The sequence below is a fragment of the Centruroides sculpturatus genome, unplaced genomic scaffold, assembly GCF_000671375.1.
Source record: "Centruroides sculpturatus isolate CEXI.00-Female unplaced genomic scaffold, Cexi_2.0 scaffold1213, whole genome shotgun sequence".
Lineage (NCBI taxonomy): Eukaryota > Metazoa > Arthropoda > Arachnida > Scorpiones > Buthidae > Centruroides > Centruroides sculpturatus.
Genome location: NW_019385456.1, coordinates 20,639 through 47,540, shown reverse-complemented (window position 1 = coordinate 47,540; position 26,902 = coordinate 20,639). Strand labels below are relative to the sequence as shown.

The 26,902-nt window shown below is 30.1% G+C and overlaps 1 protein-coding gene across 1 annotated transcript in view; it reads left to right on the top strand.

The window, feature by feature from the left end:
* Positions 1 to 15,168: 15,168 nt before the first annotated feature.
* Positions 15,169 to 26,902, top strand: part of LOC111639169 — a gene marked incomplete at its 3' end in the record, with an annotated part of 17,642 nt that continues 5,908 nt past the window's right edge. Inside the window, exons 1-2 of the mRNA XM_023384969.1 lie at positions 15,169 to 15,420; positions 19,126 to 19,372. Coding sequence (XP_023240737.1) covers positions 15,227 to 15,420; positions 19,126 to 19,372 — 441 coding nt within the window. The remainder of the gene's footprint in view (positions 15,421 to 19,125; positions 19,373 to 26,902) is intronic.

Genomic DNA, 26,902 nt, shown 5'->3' with positions numbered 1-26,902 from the left:
ATTAATAAATTTCACGCTGATGTTAAAATTAGAATTAATGAAAGCTTTTTAGGCTTCTTACCAGTCGAAAGATCCACAAGAAAACAGATGTATGATATTATAATTGAAGAACTTAGTGACTCGGGTTTGAATTTGCAGAATACCAGATGACAGGGATACAACAATAAATCCAATATGGGGGCGATAAAGCGGAGTTCAATCTAGAATTAAATAATATAATTCGCGAGCATTCTATGTTCCGTGCAGTAGTCACTCTCTCAATTTTGTTGTTAACGCAAAAGCATCCTTGGAAGCCGCTAATTTCTTCAACGCGGTCCAAAAATATACTTATTTTTTTCGGCATCTACTTTTCAATGGGAAATACTTTCAAAACATGTTCCAAGTTTAATTTTGAAACCAATTGAGTGACACTAGGTAGGAGAGTAGAATAGAGATTTCATTTGGGAGATGTATACGACGCCTTGCTATGCATTTACGAAAACTAAAAAATTGATAATTTAATAAGAGACGAGGGCTCGGGTGTTTTAAATTGTATTAAACAATTTAAGTCTTTTTGTTCATTAGTTACTTGGCATAAAATACTAAATTTCATTAATCCAATAAGCGAATTGATGCAAACAAAAGATTTTTATCTAGCCTTTGCACTTGATCTTTTACAAAACTGCAAAATATTTCTTAAGAATCTTCGATTAAATTCGTCCTTTAATGAAACTATTATTGATGCAAAAAGACTTACTACATAAATTGATGCGAAGGCTAATTTTGGATCAACAATAACACGACACTACGTTAGAAGAATAAAAAATAAGTTTTTATACAAAACACAAGATGGACCGAACAAAGATACAAAAGAAAAATTTAAAATAGATTTTTATTCTTTTACAATCGATCAAGCACTAAATGCACTAGATGCTAGATTTGAACAACTTAGTAAACATAGTAACTATTTTTAATTCTAATATAATATGTAAGATTTAAATATCATGTCTAAAAAAATGCTACTAAAACAGTGTAAGAATTTGAAATGCATTTCAATTGTTGACATAAATAATGTGCCAGAGAAAATTTCAGCAGTATATGCTCCTTTCGGCAAAAAAAGAAAGCCAGAGCAATGTACTAAACTTAATTACAAAGTTAAATTTTGTTCCAAATCCTACTATTGCATGAAGAATACGGCTAACGATACCAATAACTGTAGAAAGTGGCGAAAAGCAGTTTCTCTAAGTTAAACATAATTGAAAAACTGTTTACGTTCGACTACTACACAAAATCGTCTTAACGGTTTTGCAATTGAGCATGAAATTGCTGATCGAGTAAATTTAAAAAATGAATAAGAAAGTTTGCATAACTAAAAGTACGAAAAAAGTTTTTTGTGTGATTTTAGTGAAGTTTATGTCACATTGTTTTAATTTTAAAAATAATGGTACTTTGATTGTGCAATAATATATATTTAATAGCATTTAAAATGTAAAAAGTTATATCTTTAACAATTCGTTGCTAGGTACAGATATTTCTTAATTAATTTTTATTGCTTTGTACTGCTTCATTGTCAATGTTATTTTATACGTTTCTTTCTAAATATATTTTTTTATTAAAATTGAAATAAATAATTTGATTTTTATTGAGAATAAAAATATCTATCTTTATTTAAAAAATATATAGATACATATTCTCGAGCGGTGGCAATTTGTTTTTTGTCTGGGTCGACGTAATCGCAAAGTGGGCTTCGCTTGTGGGCTCTAACAAGTCTAATAAATATACCTATTATCAGTTTTCTGGCACAAAAATTAGACCATTGGGTGATTATAAATACTTTTCGAGATATCTATAGCAGAAATAAAAGTTTTTTGGTTTGGGGCTTTCAAATCGAGTTAATCAAACTAGTAGCTTGACATTATAATTTACTCGGCTACTTTATAAAGATGACATGATACATGCTTTTTAGTTATATTTTATAATAATATAAAGTGTTGTTATTTTTTTATTTTTCATTGATTAAATAAATAATTTTGAGCAGACCAAACAAAAGTAGTAGTGGTTTGGGCTGCTTTAATCACAAATTAAAATTACAAAAAATTTTTTAAATTGCAAATTAAAATTTGTTGAATGGAATTATTTCAGATCACAAAATTAATTTTTCAATGAATTTCCTAAATAAATTTGAGTGGCATTAAACACAAAATAAATTTTTCGATCACAAATCTTAATTTTATTTTAACAATAAAGAAAATTTAATGTATTCATTAAGTTGTACAAAATTAAAATTACAAAAACTTTTTTAAATTGCAAATTAAAATTTGTTGAATGGAATTATTTCAGATCACAAAATTAATTTTTCAATAAATTTCCNAAAATTTATTTTGTGTTTAGTGCCACTCAAATTTATTTAGGAAATTTATTGAAAAATTAATTTTGTGATCTGAAATAATTCCATTCAACAAATTTTAATTTGCAATTTAAAAAAGTTTTTGTAATTTTAATTTTGTGATCAAAGCTGTTCAAACCACTACTACTAACAGATTGAGTGAGACTGTACAGTTTTTGTTTTGATATATGCAACGTAACGTCACAACTTTTTAACTACATAATCCATTTAAATTGTTCAGACGAATTTTCAAACTTTATTACATTTATTTGTTATAAGTTAAAGGCTATATTGTCTTACAATAGTCCCTGTATAATATTACCATAGAACAGTGATTGTGACAACGAAACAAACTTCAGCATTTCTTAATATACAGTGGAACTTCGGTATACGACCTTAATCCGTTTTTGGTTTTTAGACTTATACCGAATAGGACTTTTACCAAAACAACTTTATCCATAAGAAGGAATGTAAAAATTATTAATTTGTTCTCATGTAAAAAAGTGGCTGGCTTTAAACACCTCGCTTTCCTCGCAAGTTTCTACTTGATTTTTCATGAGATCCGCATGTATCCTTTTAACTTTCTCGCAAATAATTTCTTCCGATACGCTGTCGCCGGCACAGTGTTTTTCAGTTATCCAAAGCAAAAGCAATTTTTCGAAATGATCTAGTGACTTCGATCTGTGTTTAAAAATTGATTTAACTCATTTCGCAACGTTAGCATATTTAATAATGTCTTTATTTTTCGCGATTGTCGATATCGTCGTTCTCGGAATACGGAATGCAACAGTTAAATCTCGAACACGCGTGCCACCTTCATATTTCTCAACAGTCTTCTTTCTTTAGTTTCATCTTGATTCTAGTCATTTTTTAGTTTTCTGTTGCCTTTTATTCATGATTTATAAAAATAATAAAATGTTACTTACAAATTAAAATCAAAACAAATTTAACAAAGTTATAAACCGTAGCACCGCGAACGTCTAGTCTAGTGTAGTACACCGATAGTGCTACTTGTTGATAGATGGCGCGTATAATTTAATTAAGTCGTATACCGAACAAAAGTCGTATACCGAGCAAAATTTGTTTCGTGCGAACAGGACGTATTCTACAGCAGACTTATACCGATGTTCCACTGTATCTTCATATTATATTGGTCGAGCACTTGTCCTAAGGGGAGAGTGTCAGTTCATATTAAAATATACATAAATCATAAGAGAATTACTTTTAATGTTTGTATGACGCTTTATAGTAACTGATCGTAACATTAATTAATGTATGTACATCAACTTTTAAATTCTATACTTTGATAAGTTAAATACAATGATACCTCGGTATACGTCTGCTTTAGAATACGTCCAATTCGGTATACGTCTGCTTTAGAATACGTCCAATTCGGAATACGTCCTGTTTGGACAAAACAAATTTTGCTCGGTATACGACTTTTGTTTGGTATACGACTTCATTAAATTATACACGCCATCTATGAACAAGTAGCACTATCGGTGTACTAAGCAAGACTAGACGTTCGCAGTGCCACAGTTTATAACTTTGTTAAATTTCTTCTGATTTTAATTTGTAAGTAAAATTTTATTATTTTTATTAATCATGAATTGCAAATAGGCAAATAAAAAGCAATAGAAAACTAAACAAATGACTAGAATCAGAATGGAACTGAAAAAAGAAGACTGTTGAGAAATATGAAGGTGGCACGCGTGCTCGATATTTTAAATGTTGCATACCGTATTTCGAGAACCACGATATCGACAATCGCGAAAAATAAAGACATTATTAAATATACTAACGTTGCGAAATGAGTTAAATCAATTTTTAAACACAGATCGAAGTCATTAGATTATGTTGAGAAATTGCTTTTGATTTGGATAACTGAAAAACAGTATGCTGGCGACAGCGTATCAGAAGCAATTATTTGCGAGATAGCTAAAAAGATACATTCTGATTTCATGAAAAATCAAGCAGGAAAGCGAGGTGTTTGAAGCCAGCCATTTTTTTCATGAGAACGGATTAATCATTTTTACATTACTTTTTATGGGAAAGATTGGTTCGGTATACGTCCTATTCAGTATATGTCCAAACATCAGGAACAGACTTAGGTCGTATACCGAGGTTCCACTGTACTTGTAAAAATATTTTAAAATATAATTTTAAGCATAAAGTATTTATTTGATTTGCATAAGTAATTCTTTTTTTCCGACAGTATAAATAAATATTTTGTCAATCTAATGTGTAAAAGTATTTTTGTGCGCAGCATATTTTTACGGATTTTAAGTGTATATAATACAGATAAAATGTTCGTCTTTATACGGTTCAAAGTTTTCATTTACAAACATTTCTCCTCATTCAGGATGAACATTACAGGAATTTGTTGCCCAGCCTGTTTGTCGGGCAATTTTGACGTCATAGAACGTGCTATATAGCAAGAAATTAAGTAAGCATTGATTTTCGCAAAATGTATTTGAATTAGTGTTAGACTAATCGATGGGTTAACCAAACTTGCTGCTTCCAATAGCCAATCAACGATCCTGTTTCGATAGAGGCAGTCATTGTTGTTATGAAATGCTTCATTACGTGATTGGTTACTATAAAATAATACAGTGGTGCCTCGTATAACGTACGCCTTGAATAACGGACGCTGCGAATATAGAACTTTCTGTTTGGCCGTTAAGTGACTCGAGCAACGGACTTACTGCGAACAACGGACTTTCCGTTCGGCAGTTACGTGAGGCGATCAATGGACTTTCTACGAACAAGTGCGAATGATGTTTCCACTCTTTTGCCGTTGCCAATGACAATCTGCTATTTTTATAATATATTAGTATTGTTAGAATATATTATCAGTATATATGAAGTACAGAGCTCCCGTTGGGATTAGGCTTACTCCCTTGTTTATTACATACATCACCTCAGTGCAGGGTATTTACATTTATTCAAGTGTTGTGCAAATCATGGCTTCTAAAAAAACAGGAAAGTTATTTCAATTGAAACAATGCAAAAAATCATCAGAAGGAGTGAAAATTGACAAAAACTTTCTTGTCGAATGGGGAGAGGTTCAAGAGTTTACCAACACTCATTATCCAAACAGAGCTGAGGCCAACAGTATCAATGATCTTTACAATGACACCCTTGCCCGTCATTTCCGACAGATGTTGAAGAAGGAAACAGACCACCTTGGACATGTTTTTCAAGAAGCAAACTGCCAAAAAACAAAGGATGAAACAAGAGGAGTTGACCCTGCATGCTCCAGTAGCCTCTCCTGAATCGGACTCCGATTAAAAAACAATAAAAAGAGACCTGTGCAATGTGTAAAAAGTCTGTATCTGTATGAATGTGTGAATAAAGTGATCCTCCACCTCCTCCTCATAACATCTGACTACCCGGCATAATTAGTGACTGCTCCATTTTCATTTTTTATTGTACAATTATTTTATGCTGCAGAACGATTTATATGTTTTAACATGTATTTCTATGGGAAAATGCGTTTCGTATAACGGACTTTTCACTTAACGGACGTGCACCTAAAATAGATTAAGTACGTCATACGAGGCACCACTGTATATCCTAGCATTTGTTTTCACTACAAACGTAATAATTTAAAACTCTCGTTTTATAAGTTCGCTCAACGCGAAACAGTGTATTGTTTTCGCACAGTAGTATAGATTCTATAAAATTTTTATTAGTGTAGTCATTAAAATGAAAAAATCTATGCTTTGTGTAAAAGATCTGAAGTGTTTCTAATGTTATATGTTTCAGTGAATATAACAAATAATAAATTATGGATCATTACCACTTTGTGTAAATTAAAATTTATTGAACAAATCGTAAATGTACTATTGTTACGTGTAGTCACAAAACAGTCTATTAAGTATTTAGTGCATATGGGAATTGCATTCTGTAGAAACCTATTTCCTGAAAACACTACGTAATCAATGCACTAATAATCACGCACGATCTCACGAGTATACTCAAGTTTTTATTGCTATATATCCACGGCCACTGTAGGGCAATTAATTTAGTGGATTAAGAATAAACAACGTAAATCTTATAATTAAAAATACTTATAAATTATAAATTGTTTCATCCACACACTAAGATAGATTCTCATGATTTTGAAGTTTTAAAATACAACTTTTTAATGACAATGACAAATGAAAAGTGTTAAATATTTTGATATTTTTAACAATTTGATAAATTTGTAGACCTATAAATTTGTAATGTTATTTGTCTGATCTTCCTTAACTACACGAATAGATTTGGATAGATGAAAGTATAAAATACACCTGGAAAGACTAGGAACAGGATAGTCCGCATTACTGTATTGTAAATAAAAAAATTGAGGTGCAGGGGTAAAACACTGCAAATTTGGCAAATAGCAAAGTAAATTTGGATTAAATATATTATAACTGTATATTAATATAGATAGACAAGGCTATGGAAAAATATGAAATGGTTCATAATCACGATATGCATCTTTTTGATAAAAATATGTAAACGAAATACAAATGTAGACAATGTATACAATTTGTATAATGTATGATTTTAAATTTACACTAAAAAATAAATACGTCAATATAAACATATACCTTCATAGGTAAATTTTAATATATATAATTTTTTCATAATATGAAAAGATAAAAAAATATATATCATGCGCTTGTGGAAGACTATCACATTGTGTTTGGAGGTGTGTCTGTTTTTGTTCTCGTATACTGAAGACAGTCATATACTCAATAGCATTGCGAGCATCGGCTCTCTCCTCCCAAGAGAGGCGTGTTTCACCACTTGTGTATCGCTGCTCTACTGTGTTATTTTGGTTTAGTTTGATGAGATATTGCAATGCAAAATGTAGGTGTATCTTCCAAAAGTAATTGTCTTTTGAGAAAACTATATTCTAAACTAGCTCGTACTCGACTTTGAACTTGAACTCTTTCTGTCTTTGTCCCATCTTCCATCTTTCTGTTTGATTCAATTCTTGTCCACTGAATCTGTATGCACAAATTTGTCAAGTTCGTGCGGGGATCTGGACCATTGTCTAATTCAAAAACTTCTATGATCTTCTTTACATCAGTCCAACTCAACAGTCATTCAGTAACTGGGAAAGAAACGTTATCAAAATAACTTTTTCGGAACTTTTTTGTCGACTTTCCAAGGTTTTAGATTTTGTTGAACTTTATAAATTTTAATATTTGAATTAAATTAATAATTACAGACAAGAGCTTACAATACAATTATTGTAACCTCTACGAAGTCACTTAACTCTAATATATTTTTAAAGAATACAATTAATGTTAGGCATTACCTAATACATGAAAATTAAAATTTTTATATTATGCTGTTTCATGAAACTGTATGGTGCAATTTTAAATAACACTACTAGTAATTGTATGAATTCAAGCACTGAAGGTCGTAGTTAGTCATGGTTTAGTCCCTGACTAATAAGCTGACCACGTGGATTTTTCGATTATTATCATGTGTGTTACAAACAAAGAAATAAGGCAGTTATCTACAGAATACCGTATGTACATTCCGTGCATTTGAAGGATGCCGATTGTTGTATTGCTTTATTTTATCAAAACAATCCAAATCAATATGTTATATCATATATATCACGGATTCGGCTAGGTGTGGACGTGTGCTTGACCTATACGCTGCAGCATAGATTATTGCAGAATTGCTTGCTTCTATAAAAAATAAAAGAAACGGTAATAAATTGTTTCCAAATAGAAATAATAGAAATGAAAATAGAAATAAAATTAAATGGAAATAAATCATTCGACGCCTAAAGCAAACATTTGAAGTATATACTGAAAACAATATTACAGTTTTCTGTCACTGAAACGTTCGAGACAGTCGAATTTGTAAGGGACAAGTGTTCTACAATGTATCTTGTAAAATAATACAGTTTGCAAATTTAAATAGAATAGAATAACTTTTTGATCATAAAAAATCAGATAGTATATTTATCCAGTTGTCATAAAGAATCGATCCATACCGGATCAACCTTTTATGAAAATCGATTACCGGTCGTCTAGACGGCACAGTAAATAAAATTTCATATATTTAATGACTTCAAAAAGAAAAACCAACGGAAAATGTCGTTTGAAGAAATATTTAGAAACTTTTTAACATATTTAATTATAAACGATAATAACTCAAACATTATTTCTAATTTTCTGTCAGTTGAGTCATTTCGATTTCTGTTCATTTTCGTGATGAAGAACATTTATTCTTTTCAACTTTAAACAGTACTTATAATTGCACAAATTAAACGAATTGCATGAGTTTGTAGTGACTGTCCCACGTTCTGCACGGTTGCGTGACTGAATTTTTAATCAGGAAAATTTACTAATTATTGTTTATGACCTCTGAAATATATTCCATTAATTTTCCACATTAAATTACATACTTTTTACATTTAGTTTCTGCATTTTATTCAATACTATATATTATTAAAATCAATTTTTTTTAATATTAAAATTTAAAGATATTTTTAATTCATACTTATTTCGGTATTTGTATACATTATATACATTAGAATTTGTATTTTCCTAATAAACATCATTTTTTCAAAATTCCATAAAAGTTTAAATACAAGACACAATGCAAATTCAATTGTACTAGTTTTCCGGTTGTTACGTACACATAACAAGAGATAGTATGGGAATTTGCGAATCGAGTATTGTAAAAATTTCCAAGTTTTGAGACCTCCTGAACTTAAAAACGTTTAAAAGATCGATAAACAATTCTGTGGGTATGAACCAAACTTATGTATATGTTCAGGAGTCTGTGTTTTGGCATTTATTTCGCTCGCTTAATATCTCTGGACTTTGATAAAGAAGAAGAAACGAAATTTAAAATGGTATCTTGTATATTTAAAGGGAAATGATGCTGTTAAATTTTAGTTGTAAGACATCAAGGGGTAAAAATGTGTAAAATGATTTTAGGCAAAAAATATTACAATTAAAAATTTTTTTGTCAATTCAGGTAAAAACCTAAGTATTTAAAATCGCTTTTTTACGGTACTTTATTTTTTATTTATTCAATTTGAATATTATCGATTTTACGGACAACGCCGAAATCGATATTGATAAAACAATTGACAAAATCATTGTGCAAAATTTGAAATTTTACGAAAAAATTCATAAATCGAATCTTTTTTCTTCGACCGACTAGAGTTAACTAATACTTACTGTACAACTTTTATAATAGGAATGCTGTGTTTATATATATATATATATATAACTATTATAAAATATTATTTCGATTCTTAAATATGATATTGTAAAAGTACTCACATGTTACATAGGAGACCACGAATAACAGATGTATTTCAATATAGTGTGTTCGAAGAATGTAACAAATTGATTTTTCTATGGCAACCTATGCACTTTTTTATAGAAAGCACATTAATTAATGTTTACTTTTAACTAATGGAACATTTTATAAATCAAATTTTAGAATTTTTTGATGTAATAATAAACAAATTTTAATGTTTATGAGGAAGATTCATCCTAAACTTTAAATATGTCAAATGTTATTAAAAATGTTATATTTAAATCTTTGAAGAACATTCAAGCTGTTATTTTCTTTGTTTTAAAAACAATTTATACAGTTAAATCATCAGCCGTTGTTTTTTTTAGAGTATTAGGCCTATATATTTCTAACATTAAAATCTAAAATTTGATTACGTATTCATTATCGATCAAAGCAGCGTAATTTTCATTAGATTATTTCCCGCACGCCAGATGGAAATGTGAGGTTATAACTATATCGACGTCTGGTGTATACAAAGACATTTACAACAGAAAACAATCTGTACAAGATACAATGTTTCCGCATTGTTTTATTCAGTAAAAGTTATACTCTTTTTTATAATTAGCATAATTTATGAGCATTTTGCACCTGTAAAACTTTTAATTGATATAATAATAGATAAAGGTTTTACTATAGAAAAAAATTTACAAGACTATTTGCAACTTCATAAATTACTTTAATTTTGGTGTATTGTTTAAAAACAAAATGTCTGTCCACACATCATAAGAAGTCGCGATTTTTTGTCATTTCATTTTTGGTTTGAAGTACTTTCTTAAAAATAAGTAATACAGTAGTTTTCAATAAAATAGTCTATTTTAAAATAATTCAAATTTACAAATCTTAACTGTACTGCGATTTACACAGGGCTGTGGAGTCGCATAAAAATCTACCGACTCTGACTCCGACTCCGTTTCATATACATAACAAGTTGGTAAGTAAAAAAAGAGTCGGAGTCAGAAGATTTTTTGACGACTCTGACTTCGTCCATACCACCAAAACTCTACAACTCCACAGCCCTGAATTTACAGAAACATAAACAACGAATAAATTATTTTATAATACGTTTTTCGAATGTCAAAACCAGTAAGTTGTTATTTACATTTATTTTAAGTTATTTTTAGAACCAAATTCACTATTGAAAAAATCACTTTATAAATCAATAAGCATTAATTTCAGATTCGGGACTCACACGTGAAATAGTTTGGTAGAGTCCCTCGGAATTTATTGCCAGTCTACAATATATAGTGGAACCAGATTACCACAGAAATTACTCATCGTTGGCATTCCCTCCTTGGCAGATCGCGTATGCGTTGCATTTATTCTGTTAATCGTATCGAATTGAATTGCTTAACGTATAATTTATGAATTTTTTTTTCACAGAGGAGTGCAAAATTTTAACCAGTCATGTAGAAATAGTCAGAATAATGATTTTAAAAGGTGTATAATTATATAAACTGTGAAATAATATGTTTTGAAACTTAATATGTTTAAGAGTTACTTTCTGTACGAGGAGGTTACTGTAGCTTTAGTGGTTTGCCATAGAGAAAATCATTTAATAAAAGTAAAAGTTGCTTGAGATAGTAAATCATTTCATTTATTACGTGTTTTTAAACAGCAAAAAAACATTATAAACAACGGTATTTCAATAAATTGTATTTTCTTCAAATACAAAATAATACATTTAAATAGATTACATCTTTTATTTATTATTTACATGTAATAATTCTAATACGGAGAAAGAATAGACTCAATTAATTGATAAAATCAAGTTTATATAATAAAATGAAAGTACTAAACTTGTATGAATATTTTAAAAAATCGCTTTTAAAGTAATTATCTTACTTGAATGTGGTTTATCTTCTAATCGAAATTTTTGTAATTGAAAATCATGTAAATTTCGTTTCAAGGATTTATTATTCGCAAGAACAAGATCAGAAAATTCTGAATATTGTAACTTATCATTTAAACAATTACTTTCTTAGTCGGCTAAAATGTTTACATTACATTCATCAACGTGTTTATTTTCTTGAATGAATACATACTATTATAATATTCTTAATAATACAGCATAATTTTGTATATTTAATAACGTATAAATTATAATTATATGTTACCGTCATCTTGTATGTAAATTATTAACATAATCACGGAAGTTCGAAAATTTCTTATCTTCACTGAGTATCGTGAAGAACAGAAAATTGCTCCAGTTTGATAATAATTCACTTGAATCGAACCAAGTACAGTGTTAAACAGTTATTTATTTTAAATGTAAGTTACAGTACAACGACACACATAAACACTAACCATAATGATCCAAACAAATTCTTAAAGTTCTTCTAAAATCCTCCATTCGGTCTNTCCAAGTATTTTACTGTAAAATTCAATTTATTGAACACAATCGCTCTTGACAACTATACTCGTCTGTCACTGCTGAGTGGTTAAATGATACCCTAAATATAAGCAAGCATAATAGGCACCAGACTTATATATTATATAAACGACAAGAATATTTTGGAGAAGTCATGAATTTATACCAATATAACCTAGCCTTTGAGATAATTCGACGAACTATTCAATTCTCCGTTCAGGAATTTAATTTCCAACTGGTAGAACTACGAGAAGCCATTGATATTTTGGAACAAGGTCGATTAAGTACATATTTTATCTCACGAGAAGTAATGTTAAAAACTCTACGAGACATTCAACTTCAACTTCCGGAAGGCTACGCAGTGATCGAACCCATCCAACGGGATACGTTGTTTAAATATTACCAGTGGCTCACTACCGTCGCAGTAGCTTTACCTGGTAAACTACGTATTTTCGCAAAAATTCCCTTAATCACTCCCAGTGGATATTTTGATATGTATGAAATTGGCAAATTTCCAACATACATATCCACATTAAAGACCTTTTTCCAATTTAAAACGAATTATCCTATAATTGCTTTAACTATGGATAGACAATCGTACATGTTGCTCCAACGATTCGAACTCGCCATGTGCAAGATAGATCATTTTCCTATTTGTTAATTGAATGTTCCTATCCAACGATTTCCTCACAAAAGTTGTGAATATGCCTTATTTAATGGAATCAAAACCCAAGTTAAAGAACTCTGTGTTCGACAAATCGTTGCAAAATATACTCCAATTTTTAAAAGAATAGATCGACAGGGAACCTGGATTTATTCCACACCCGAACCTCTCACCTTAACTATTAGATGTCCTACAAGACTTCAGAAATCACCTTATATATCTACAATTCACAAATTGAATCATACGGGAATGATTAATTTCCCAACTGCATGCACCGGTTACCTACCCGGAATCATTTCTGCCTATTTCCAATTTTTTCCTAAATTTATATATATATATATATATCCTAAATTTATAATTTTAAATCCGAGAGACAGTAAAAATAAATATATATGTAACCTTCATATACCTCTAGATGAAACTCAGTGACAATTTTACCATTATTATTAACTTTTATTAATGTTTTAATCAAAGAAAAGTGCTACTTTTACCTCTTAAGCCGAAGACGTCCAACGCACGGGACTCCTCAACCATTGTAACATTTCGAAGTGCCAATCAACCTATCGCCCAGGAATTTCTAACCTGATCGCCACTACAAAATAACAACAATCTACTTACTTCTAGTCCAGAATCAGCTTGAAAGTGGTATATCACCGATAAAACAACCTCGTGCACATCAAAAATCCAGCCGACGAAACCAAGAACTCCAAGGAAAAGGACCATCTCGACCCTAACGAACTTTGACCAGTACCTTCGTATCCAGGTCAACGGGAACTTCAACTGACCAATCAACCACTTCATCTCGAAGACACCAGTCTTCTCACCTCGAGTAATAAATATTGTCGCGAATGACACGTGCCGGGATTTATTTGTATAATCAAAGTGTTACATTTCACATCGGATTCTTTTATCGCTTTTAATTTCGAAGCGACCATTTTTTATGTAACCGAAAGGTTTTTTTTTTGCAAAAGAGAATAAAAAAAAAGCAAAAGGTCATTTGAACCATTCTCTATGTAAACATATTTCTACCCAGACAAACCAATCAGAAAGATTAAAATCACACTACTAAGTGCGATTTTAAAGAAAACAGGGAGTGAATGTGAGATTCGAAATTTTTACCGATTATTTTGCCGACTAATTGCTTCGTATTCGCCTGAAAACGTTATTTAAATTTTCTTTAACTTAAATGTGAAGCTACCGGGAAAAAATTTCGTTTATGTTCGACATAAACATCCGTTCAATTCGAAACTAATCCCACATTCCAACTCCAAAGTTGATAGTTAGCATGGTCCCGGGAACAACTCTGACTTATCTGCGTACCTTTTACCTCACAACAATCAATCACGTGACCATTCTCCCACGCCGATCTTATAAAAACCCCTTCCTTTCCCTTCTCGGAGGAGTCGTTCCTGAGCAGGTGCCAGGAGCCGATAACTTTAAAATAGTGTCCTTTTTAATCAGTGAACTTTCCTAAATTATTGATTTTAATATTTAACCAGTAAACACTCCTAATCAGTGAACTTTCCTAACCAGTGAATTTTTGACAAGTGAATTTTTCTAATTCAAAGAGTGGATAATTTTCCTCAGTGGATAACAGATCAAGAGGTATGAAACCAATTATTGTAAGCCCTCTCTCGGTCTCCGCGTTTTAGGGACACGAACTAAACGATGTACTACCCGAACTTGCTTTAATAAATTGTTAATTTTCCTTATGTTACATCTGGCCTCCTCGTTTACTCGTATATCGCCTGTCGTCTCACCGACGCACTGCATCTTCCGCCACTCGACCCGAAACATTAAAGCCCGTTACTGCGGGAAAAAGACTCTTTCCACTCATCCTGACAGTGAAAGGGTTTAACAACCTGTTGCCGGATCAGAAGACCTACCCCCCCTTCCGGTGGTTTTACAATAGTTTATACAATTAAATGCCAGTTAATAATTTATTAAATATTCATATAATAATTGAAGAAAGATCGAGGCGGTTAAATGAAGGAAAATCTGTCGTAAGTGTAAATCGTATGTTATTTGCATTATTCGTAGAGAAAATGATTCAAATATTTATACATTATGTCAATAAACATCAATAATAAATAGACCATTGCAACATAAAAAACTGTATCCTTTAATTTATTCTGAAATACAGAATTATTGTTTTAATTTTGTATTTAATATAGTAGCTGTCATAAATACACTAGCTGAATCTATAGCTAAAAATCTCTGTTGCTTTGAATACCTGATAGTGTTATTACACAATTGAAATGATTACACAAGTAGTACTTTAAAAATAGTTATAGTTAAATATGTTACAACATAATTTTTGAAATATTCTGAAGTTGCAACTGTAAGTTACTTTTTCTATAAAATTATTAAAGCTGTGTTTGTGTATTTTCATTTACATAAATTTCTTTTATTTATATATTTGTAGAAATACTTTAAGAATGCAATAATTAAAAATAATGTGATCAAAATCTTTGATGAAAATGTTCAAAAGTGTAACGAGATGGGTATAGAACCAATTAAAAAAGTACTAAAGGGAACTCACGCCGTGCTAGCATCAAGACAGCAAATTGAAATGAGCATAACCAAACAAGAAAAAGAAAAGATCTTCATTTCAAATGATATACTTTTTACGAAATTTCAGTTTATACAAATGAATTTAGTGAAAGTGAACTATGCTGCTAAAATCGCTAATGCGTAAGTATTAAAAATACGTTTCTTATCACTCTAAATTTATAAGTGGATAATATCAATTAACATTGTTAATTAAGGTCTGTTTGTGAAAAGAATCGACAAAAGCTCAAAGTTAGACCTTAATATATAATTAAATTTGTGGTCTTTATTTTATTTTTTCTCCTACATGGAACAAGGACTTTTCCGTTGAGTTATTTGTTTATACTGTAAATAATCGTGAATATAACAACTACTATAGCGAACAGCGTGGTATTGCAATACCAAAATATGAATTTTTGATAACACTGTTAAAAATAGCATAGACATGATTAATTAAAAAATAAATATGAAACTTGCCACAACTAAGCAATTAATGACTGATGCTCATTAATTAATACACAAGTTGATTTTTTGTATAAACAGAATGTTATTGATAATTGGCGTCTCTTTATTAAGCTGTAGGAAAATTTCACGTGTTTACCATATAAATAGGAATTAGTTTACCATATGTCCTTTAAAGTGCTACTTTTTTAAGATCGTCTTTATCTTAAATGATCTTTTTACTGTCATTTTAACCTATATTGTTTTTTATTAAGCATTTAATACGTATTCATTGTCAATCTGTAACACAAGCAACTATCAATTTCCGAAATCGGTTAAGCATATTCATAAAAGTCAAAATTATTCAAATTCTGCGAAAGAAAACATAGAAAGTCAATAAAAGTGGTAAAATTTACGCTAAAATTAATTTTAAACTGTCGAATTTAAATTTATTGTTTAGTAAAAAGTTTATATTGCTTAGTTGCGAACAAACTATATAAATAATTTATAAAAATCGAATCAACAAGATTTATTAAGAATACTCCTCTATAGCATAATGTGTGTTGATGGAAATTAATTTGAAAGTTGTGTCGTAATAAGCATATTAACGAAATAAAATATAAATTTTGCCATAATGGCAAAATTTGTACTTCATTTCGTTAATATGCTTATTTTACAGTCAAAAGCCATAAAAAGTGAAGTTTTACTTTCTCGTTTTATCACATAATAAAGTGCAAATGGAATAATCCTAAAGTGACGTGCTAATTGTGTCATACAATTCGAAAGTGTGATGGCACTTCGAAACGAAGTTTATTATAATTATGATCCTAAGTATGTTTTCATAATGGGATGAATTGCATATTTGGAAAACAACGTACTGTACATTCTAAAACTAAACACAGGTGATCGTTAGTATTTTCATCTAAAAGAATCCAGCGATTACACTGTGTTAATGCCTGGGAAGGAAAAATGTATGGCAATTGCATCAGAATTTAGTCTGCTATAAGCAACACGTCAACATTTTATTTACTTACCTAACGTTTTGTAATTAATTGTGCGAAACTTAATTGTTGGGAGTCGTCAGTTTCTTACATATTTTGGTCTATGTATCTTTCTTACTCCACAGCATCAGCCACTTTTCTGAATTACCGCTGCCAAAACAAAGACATTCAGGTATTAATTGAGATATTCTAAAATATAATATGAACTTTTTCTGAAAAATTGGAAATATAGGCACATGTGATTTATCCATATATAGATATGTTCGTTCTTATGCAATTGTCATTTTCTGTTTATTTCAATTTTTGGTTTGTTAATTGTCAACATGTCTACTCAATGGTAGTTACAAGAACACCGGATAGCCATTACTTATCCACGACCTCTCCACTCGATTTATTGCCTTTGAATTAAAATTAAATCGTTTCCACTCGAATGTACAACTGTCAATTTTAAACCCTCGCAACTTATAACGTGAATAATTATCTTAACTGGTGTCAGGTTTTGACATCATCAAGGATCTGATTTTGTGACAAATTCTAACTTATATCCATGTAGTAACAACGTCAGTGGGTCTTAACGTCCCGACGACTAGACATTTATGCAATTCACCCGTATTCTCACATAATTATGCTGTAAGCAACATATTCTTAAACTATTATAGCAAAAAACTAACAATGATTTTACGATGTTTGATTTTGTTTTGTAACGAAAATACGCGACATAATTTTTGCGTTTTCTCATCACGTGAAATATGTTAAATTTATACAATGATTCTACTTTCAATTATTTAAACCGAAAGAAGTTACAATGACTTTATAACTCGTGTATAAATTATAAGGTATTGTAACAATGTCAAATCTATATATATAATCGAGACGGGTTGATAATAATAATAATGATAATAATAATAAGTGCAGAGCCCAAACGGTTAGGAGTTGAAAGTTAAAATTTGGTACACAGATAGGGTACGTCACGAAAACGCACACTAAGAAGGGATTTTTCGAAATTCTCCCCCGGGGGGGAGAGAGGCAGGATCAAAACTTCTATATACAGTACATTATGGATACGAGCCCAAACGGTTAGGAGTTAAAAGTTGAAATTTGGTACACAGTTAGGGTACGTTAGGAGAACGCACACTAAGAAGGGATTTTTCAAAATTCTTCCCCACGGTTGGAGAGGGACAGGATTCAGGCTTAACACTTCCATCAACAATAGAAGTGTTAAGTAACAATGGAAGTGCTAAGTAACAATGGAAGTGCTAAGTGACAATGGGAGTGTTAAGTAACAATGGAAGTGTTAAGTAACAATGGAAGTGTTAAGTAACAATGGAAGTGTCAATAATGGAAATGCTTCGTAACAATGGAATTGTTAAGAGAAAGCGACGTGCAATATGCAGATGCAGTTTTTTTCGTTTTTGCAGGAAATCGAACATATTTTTAGACCCATCTAAAAATTCTCTAATCAGTCTGGAAACAAGGGGACCCAATTCTTGCATTCTGTGAAAACGGGTAAGGTTTACTGTAACGTAATAATCTTTATCTTAGTTATCGTTACTTTTGCCCGAGTAACGCCAGGCCCACCTGCTAGTTTTAAAATAATTATTGACATTATATATTCTAAATGATAGATATAAGACAACACAGTATCATGTCTGTTCACTAATATCATATCTTATTTTAGTGCAAATAGAAACGATAAACAGCTTTTATTTTCATACTAAAATAATATCATACCATATTAATTTAAACAAATATAGTTATAGGTTTATAACAAAGTAATAAAACCAGCAAAATTCAAAATTTTTATATGATTTTTCTAGTTTTTAACAGGCATTGTTCAAAAGTCAAACACCTGGAATAACACAGGCAAAATTTCATCTATGCATTCTAATTATTGGATATATAGCTGCTTTCAATTACTACTATTCAATTTTAATTACGATTACTAGTGTTCAGTAGTTTTATCCATTCAGCTGCTGGCAATTAGCGAGACTTTATAAAACGTTGCATACTCCAAAATATGTTTCGATTTTCGCAAAAATTTTACATGTAATTTGTTTAATTAATAACATAAATCTTTTAGCTTTTGATATAATTCCTTGATGACAAATAGCAAGAAAGCTACTATCAAAATGTTTAAGAGAAAAATTAATTGTTGACAGTGCAATACTTTATATTTTTGATTGTTTTTATTATTGTAATTATCAAGGTTTGCCAGTAATTTTTTTATTTAATGTAATTATTAAATAAATAATGCAACTGAATAGTACAACACATTTAACAATTTCATGGTGCAAGTATATTTTAAACAATTTAAGTAATTCAAATATCTATAATATATTTTGTAAGTGAAGTAATTTACTAAATATATATATATATAAGTTTAATAATATACATTTGTATTTAACAGTGTAAATCTTATTGAACAAAGTGGATTATCTCAGAAAGTGCACAGAAACATGCGTGAAGAAAAAACAAGAAGCGAAGTCTTCTACAATGATAATGCTATTGATACTGATAATGAAAAACTTCTGAAAATGTATGATATTATAAGTCTTCTCTATTTATTAGTTACAGGATATTTGATCTCTTTTGTAGTATTTTTTACAGAAATTTTTGTCAACAAGATAAAAATGATTACAAGCAGGAAAGGCAGAGTGAGGCCATTCAATATTGCTAATTAATTTTTAATCATATTTATAAGTGAAGTTAATAATTGTGTATTTGTAAAACTAATTTTTGTTGTTATTAACTGTTTAAATATATTTTTCTGTATGAACAACAATACAGTAAAGCGTCGTTTATCCGAATCAATTGGGAACTGGAGTTGTTCGGATAACTTATTTTTCGGATAAACGATTATGTACGAAAAAGTATATTAACCTATCCCGTGTTGAAAGTTTTCTCCGTTGCGTGTCGCTTTGCGTTGAATTTTCGTCAATGTTAAGCCTAACGTAAACTTTTTAAAACAATAATCGTTGATATTGTATCGTTGATAATTATTTTCTTTTTATTTTGTACAAACAAAATAAATGTATGGAAAAATATAAAAACAATAAAAAAGTTATACTTCAAAAATTAGTTTAGTATCAAAAACGTTAAATATTTGAGTCGCCCAAGACATAGCCAAAGATTGCAGCGCCTCAGCACTAGCGAAAATTTAAATTTGCCAACTGGAATTCTTTCAGATAACCGACGTTTCGGATAAACGACGCTCTACTGTACTCATAAAATGTTATAAAACTAAGTTTCAATGATTGACAGTTAACTTTATTATTTGTTTGCATAACGTGTTCAGGTTTTGTTTTCTAAAAGTTAACATTACAGAAATTCATTTAATTTGATTTCTCTTTACACAACAAACAACCACGTGGTATTCAAATTACTACTATTGATTGAATAGCATATTGAATCTTTCTACTGGTATTGTTCCATCAATTGTCATCCGCAATTAGCTCACGTAACATGAGAAGCAGCGTAAAATTTTTGTCGTTTATGTTATCACATCAGATTAAATCTGGAATGTCGAGGGCCACTTTATGAGACCATTCTTGTTGTACTACTTGCGTTTAAACAGCCTACGAGAAATGTAGAAAAAAAAATCGTGTTATCTGTTACTTCGGTTGATATTTGAAATACTTCGATAGATCTATGAGTAACGCAATAAATTATTAAAAACAGGACTATGTAGGTTGTCTATAAAACATTCTACATGTTCACCATACAATTTTATATAGATATATGTTGAAATATCGAAAATATAAAAACGTGATCTGATAAGTTATAATTATATTATATTATTGACATCAGTTTTTCAAAAATGAATAGAAAAATGAAATATAATAATAATATATCAATGAAATAGCTCAAGAAATTATTACTGAAAAATCGCAAACGATAACATGTACAATGCACTACTTATAATCTGACTATAAATTACACAGATTAATAACATTTTTCGGCAAACTTAGGGCATACGTTTTTAAAGTGGCAAAAATCATACTGCAGGTCATGTGATTTCTTTTTAAATAAAAATAATTGAAAAACAGAGTTACGGTTTAGAAACTCTGTTTTTCAACTCTTTTTAGTTATTACCTTTATATTTCTCGTTCGTAGACTGAGAAAGTTCTGGTTAACTGTGGTGTCAAGGGAACCAAAAGATACGAGCACTTTGATGAAAACGATAACGCATAATAAATCACATTGTGATAGAGTGTATGCCGGATTAGCTAGCGTATATTAAATTTCAAAAGTTATAACCTATTCCTGCACATTATACGCTACAAGAGAAAATAAAATAATAAAAAATGCAAAATGTACTACATAAGTAATAATTTATAACATGTTATGCAATATCTTATTTGTTGCAGTTCCTGATGCGAAAAAGATGGTTGTAAAGGAAAGCATGTACTGTACGGCCTGTAGTGTATCATTATCAGATTGATTGAAATGCCAAACTAAAAGTATATCAATTTAAAATCTTACACAATAGTTTTCATAATAACTTATATTGCATGACTTCAAAAATGTTCTTTAACAGATATTAGAATAATTATTAAAAAATTTATATAATCACAAATTTTTGTTAATAAATGTATGAAGTTTATGTATTTGCAAGAGTTGTAACTCGAAACAACAATGTGTCTCATATTTTAATTATTAATGTGTATTTAATATTAGATATGCTATATTATAATTAATTGAAAACACAGTCAAATCTTTAAATAATTGTCACTGACGGCAACGTACAACATAACCGACTATGGCTAAGCATTTCCGTTCCTAAACACTATGATTTCGGTTCTGGATTCGCTCTTCGCCACGTCCGCTGGCCACGTGGAGTTTTCCGGGTTTTCTCCACGTCTGAAACGCCTGAATAGGGGCCAGTTGCTTTAAGAAGTCCTCCCGGAAGGCATTATTTTGTAAGTATAAACATATATATATTATTAGTAACTACGTCACATCGCAACTGCACGTCACAAGTTACCACAGGGTACCATAGCCTAATAGCTTTCGCCTTACATAAAAAACAAGAGAAGACGTACGGCATGGCTATTCTTTGGACTTAACTTTTTACTTAAAAGTTACTTGAATGTCTTTTTTTTTGAGAAAAATTATAATGGTGTATAATTAAAAATGGCCGTTATTTCAATGTTCGTTTATATATGTTTCTGATATAGATAATAAAAATACTTACANGACGTTTTAATACTCTCAACTAAACAAAAAAAATCCAGCAGCAATCTCTTTATCTTTTTCGTTTCGATAAGAAATTGAGTGTGTATTGTTGTCTGTTACGATATTTTATGAAGACTTTTTATATGTTTAATTATTATAACATGGCATCAACCTTAGTTTTGAGGGTAGAAATAAGGTTTATGAAAAATTGTGAATGCTGATAATGCCAAAAGTTGTCGTAAGTCCGATCATACTCGAGATTTAACATACAATTTTTTTTTCTCTCCCCACCGCATCGATTTATAACTACCAAAATTTAATACTATTAGTCCTCTGAAAGACAGAAGATTTAAGCCTAATTTCAGACATGTTCAACAACAAAGGACAGGAATTATTACGCTTTCAACAGGATGAAGAAAATCGTTTTCCACACACAAACACTAATATCCGTTCAAATTCGAAAGAACTTAATTTTTTCTTTTTATTCATCGACGTTTCAAGTTCAAAAACGTAAAAATCTTGCGGTCAAATATTGACAAAATGTCATGTTGTATATAAATTAAACAGAAAAGTTCAGCTAAATTCATTTTTATAATGAATATATTATTTATGAAAATTTAACAGTTAGATATAAAAAGTAGATTCTGGTATCTTAAAATTCTCCTATAGTAAGTATTGAAATATTTTATAATAAATATCGTTCATATTTGTATATGTGTATATTTAATTAATATATTTTAATTTAAATAAAATTTAATTGCTCTAAAATACTCAAATAGTGTGCTTTAAATTATCTTTAATAAAACTAATAATATAGCGTATTATAATATAGTTTTTGATATAGGCGTTACCCTCGTTTACGATTTCAAAGTTAAAAATGTAGAAAACCACGAGTCAAAAAAGCAAAAGTTTTGCTTAGATCTAACTTTAGAAAAAAGTAAACCCCTTTTAACGGCGGCGACAAAATGGCATATTCAGCTTTCAAGTGAATTTTGGCAAGGGGGAGGATTAGCGAAGCTGTAAGGTGTCGGCCATACAGGAAGGATTAGAAGCATTTAAAATAAACTTAACACATTTATTATGCACAAGGGAAAAGATTACAGACACTATGCAACCAAGTTATATTGTAAGGTAACATAAAAATAATAAAACTTCTGTTTTTACGTGGCAAACGGATATTTCTCGTGGGTAGCTATTTCCTTAAATCTAAGTCTAAATTAACCCGATGCATCCTGAATTGATTTTAAATTTCAATAAATTTTGACGCCGGGATTTTTCGTAAAATACAGTAGAGCGTCGATTATTCGAATCAATTGGGGACTCGGGTTGTTCGGAAGATCGATGTTCGGATAACTGATTATGTACGAAAAAATATATTAATTAATTTATTTTTGACATTTTTCTCCGTTGCGTGTCGCTTCGCCTTAAATTTTCGTCGATGTTAAAGCCTTACGAAAACTATTGTGTCGTTAAAAATTATTTTTTTTTTTTATTTTGTACGAACAAAATAAATATATTGGAAAAGTATAAAAACAATAAAAATTATACTTCAAAAGTTAATTTAGTATTAAAAACGTAAAGTATTCGATTAGCCCAAGACATAGCCAAAGATTGCAGCGCCACAGCACTGGCGAAAATTTAAGTTTGCCCACTGGAATTCTTTCGGATGATTGACGTTTCGGATAATTGACTTTCGGNCATTTTAATAAACAGGAACACGAGTAGCATTTTGATGAAAACCACAACGCACAATATTTTACATTAGAATATAGTGTACGCCGGATTAACAAGCATGTGTTAAATTTCAAATATTATGATCTAATCCTGCACATTATACGATAGAGTAAAACGAAAATAATGAAAAATAGAAATTTATTACAGATGTATCAATATTAATTTATAACAAGATAAACAATATCTTTTTCATTGCACTTCTTGATGCCAGTAAGATGATTGTAAATGTAAAGAAAGCACAGCCTGTATTGTATCATCAGATTGATTAAAACGCCGATTTAAACGTATATTAATTTTACATCTTACACAGTAAATTTCATAGTAACTTATAATGCGTCACTTTAAGAATATTCTTTAACAGAAAAAAAATTATTTATTGAAAACTTTATATAAGCACATATTTTTATTAACAAATGTATCAAGTGTACGTATTTGCAAGTGTTGTAACTTTAAACAGAAATGTATGAACTATATCTTACTTATTAATGTGTATTTAATATTAGATATAAGGCAACTTTCAACATGGGCGCATAGTAGCTAAGAAGTCCGTACCTAAACACTAAGAGTTCCGTCGTGGTTGTACTCTTCGCTGGGACCGACTGGCCACTTGGAGTTTTCCGGGTTTTCTCCACGTCTCTAACGCCTGAATAGGGTCCTTCTTGTTGAAGTCCTCCCGGAAGGCATTATGTTCCAAGTATAGACAAATATATATCATTACTATCTACGTCACATCGCAAATGCACGTCAGAACTTACCACGTATATGGAACTCTAATAGCTTTGGCCTTACATAAAAGAGAAGAGAACACATACGATATGGCTGTTTTTCAAAGTTAACGCTCTACTTGGAAGTTAATTCTATGCGTTTTTCTAGAAAAATGTTTTCTGATAAAAGTAAGTATCGATATAGATAAAACTTTCAATAATATATTATTTGCAATGTCTGACATTTTGTTATTACTGTTTCTGTAGTATGTATGATGTATTAAACATAGTTTCCTAGATTATAGTATAATAAAGTGTATAAGAACTGAAAATTCTGTTAATATGTACACGCACATACTCTCACATAAAAAGCATATTGTACCCTCTGTATATTTAACGTCAGTTATTCGTGATTGAATTTCTCTAAATAAAACTAAATAATTTCTAATTTATTTGACAGAAAAACAAAAGCTTACAACCCGTATTTCTTGTATCTAATATTTTTGTCATTACATTATTTTAAATATCGAAAAAATATAGATTTCTAATATCGAACTATATAAATATTTTCATGTGTGAATATTATATTTTAATACTTATATATTCCTTCACTAAGAACATATACTTCTATCTTAAAACGTTAACTTTTTATCAACAAAACACAAAGTAAATATCATTCTGAAAATGACAATGAATTATAAACTTTATTGGAGAGACGTCAGCTTATTCGTCCCATCTTTGATATTATTCGTTTTTTTCTGTATTTACACTCAATTTATGTAAAAATTATTGTATTCTGCTGTTTATATTAAATATCTTATTTTCATTTCTGGTTACTAAATTGAATTTTACAGTAAAATACTCGAAAACTTTAAATAATAAAAGCAAAACACAATAAATAGCTTAATTTTTACAATAAAAACTTAAAATGGATATAAGCATTATTAAGTGATTAATATTTAATAATTATTATTAATTTGTACACAGTCATTAAAATTTAAACATGTTTTTTTCATATTAGTTAGTGCTAGCTTTCGGTCACCCGATAGTTCTATATTTATCAACTTGATGGAAGATTTTGCTCAGTGATCTTTTTCATATCTAATCTGCATATTTCTCATAGTACGTTACAATTATAAAATTATATAACATTCTTTTGTCGTTAGCAGGAAAGTTTCAATGTTACGTCATATTCTCAGCTTATCTGATATTCATTAGTTTTCGGCAGATTTCATACAGTGCGGTTTGTTGTTTTCATCTTCTCGTTATCGTTCGAAGTTCACTGCGATAAATTTTTATCCCGTGTATCGATACATTTTTCTTTGTTATTAATAGATATAAAGTGGAAAGTTTACTGTTAATTTCGAACATGTTTCCAAATATGCTACTTTATAGAAAGCAAAGTTAAAACATAATTTATTTTTAGACAATTAGCGAAAAATGATTTTTGGATATAATCCTTGGATATAAACGAATTATGTGCTTACTAATTTATTTGCGCATGTAATTATCTAGTCCTAATTTTCTGAAACATTTATGTTTTTTTTTAGTGTTTATATGCTTTCTAATTAGCATCTTCACTGACTTAGAGCTATTTTACGTAAAACAATATAAACGAAGAATACAAAGTTCAATTAGCGAGTAGTCCTTTCATTAGCAAATGAATTTGTTGGTAAATTTTTTTTTACGTTTTAAGTTTAGTTAGAAAAAATGAAATGGGAGTGAATATAGAAAGTATAGTCGACCCCTCAATAACACTGTTGATTTTTCCGTTTTATATGAATTCCGTGTTGTACGAGTCACTTAGATTTTACAAATACGTGAGCCGTTCACAGCCCAGCACACGTATTTGTAAAATTTAAGTGACTCCTACAACACGGAATTCATATAAAACAAAATTATCAACAGTGTTATAAGGGAGTCGACTGTATATAAAATTGCTTGTCCTAACTGACTGAATGTCTCACTCACTCACTGATTCATCATAGCCCAGAGCAGACTGCTTAACCTAAAGAGGTGAAATTTGGTAGACAGTCAGGGTACGTCATGGAAACGCACACTAAGAAGAAATTTTTCGAAATTCTCCTGCGGGACGGAAGAGGGAGAGCATTAAGTCTTAACCAGAAGAATGGCTTATACTGTACTACTATTTTAGATGCGACTTTTTGTTTTTATCCGCGTATTAGTACGGTAGGCCATGGTGGTGCACACTAAGATGTGCACCGCCATGGTCACCGCCATTTTCGAAATTTCCCCGAGGGCGGGAGTGGGAGAGGATTTAGTCTTCATCGAGTACTTAGATGTATTAAATTGATAACCTTTCAGACATTGTTATAATATTTTTATATATTTTGATTTTAAAAATGTTCGAACCGTTTTAAATTCGAATTTGTTTTTGCATATTGGTTCGATTATATAACGATTGTAAACGTTCCAGAAAATCGATCAAATTGAAAATAGTTCGTTTGATTCTCGGCAATTCTCATCATTCTCAACGGTAGGTGTTATATAACAATTACTATGGTTGTTGAAATACTGAATATAAATGGGGTTTGCTTGCAAAATCCTCGC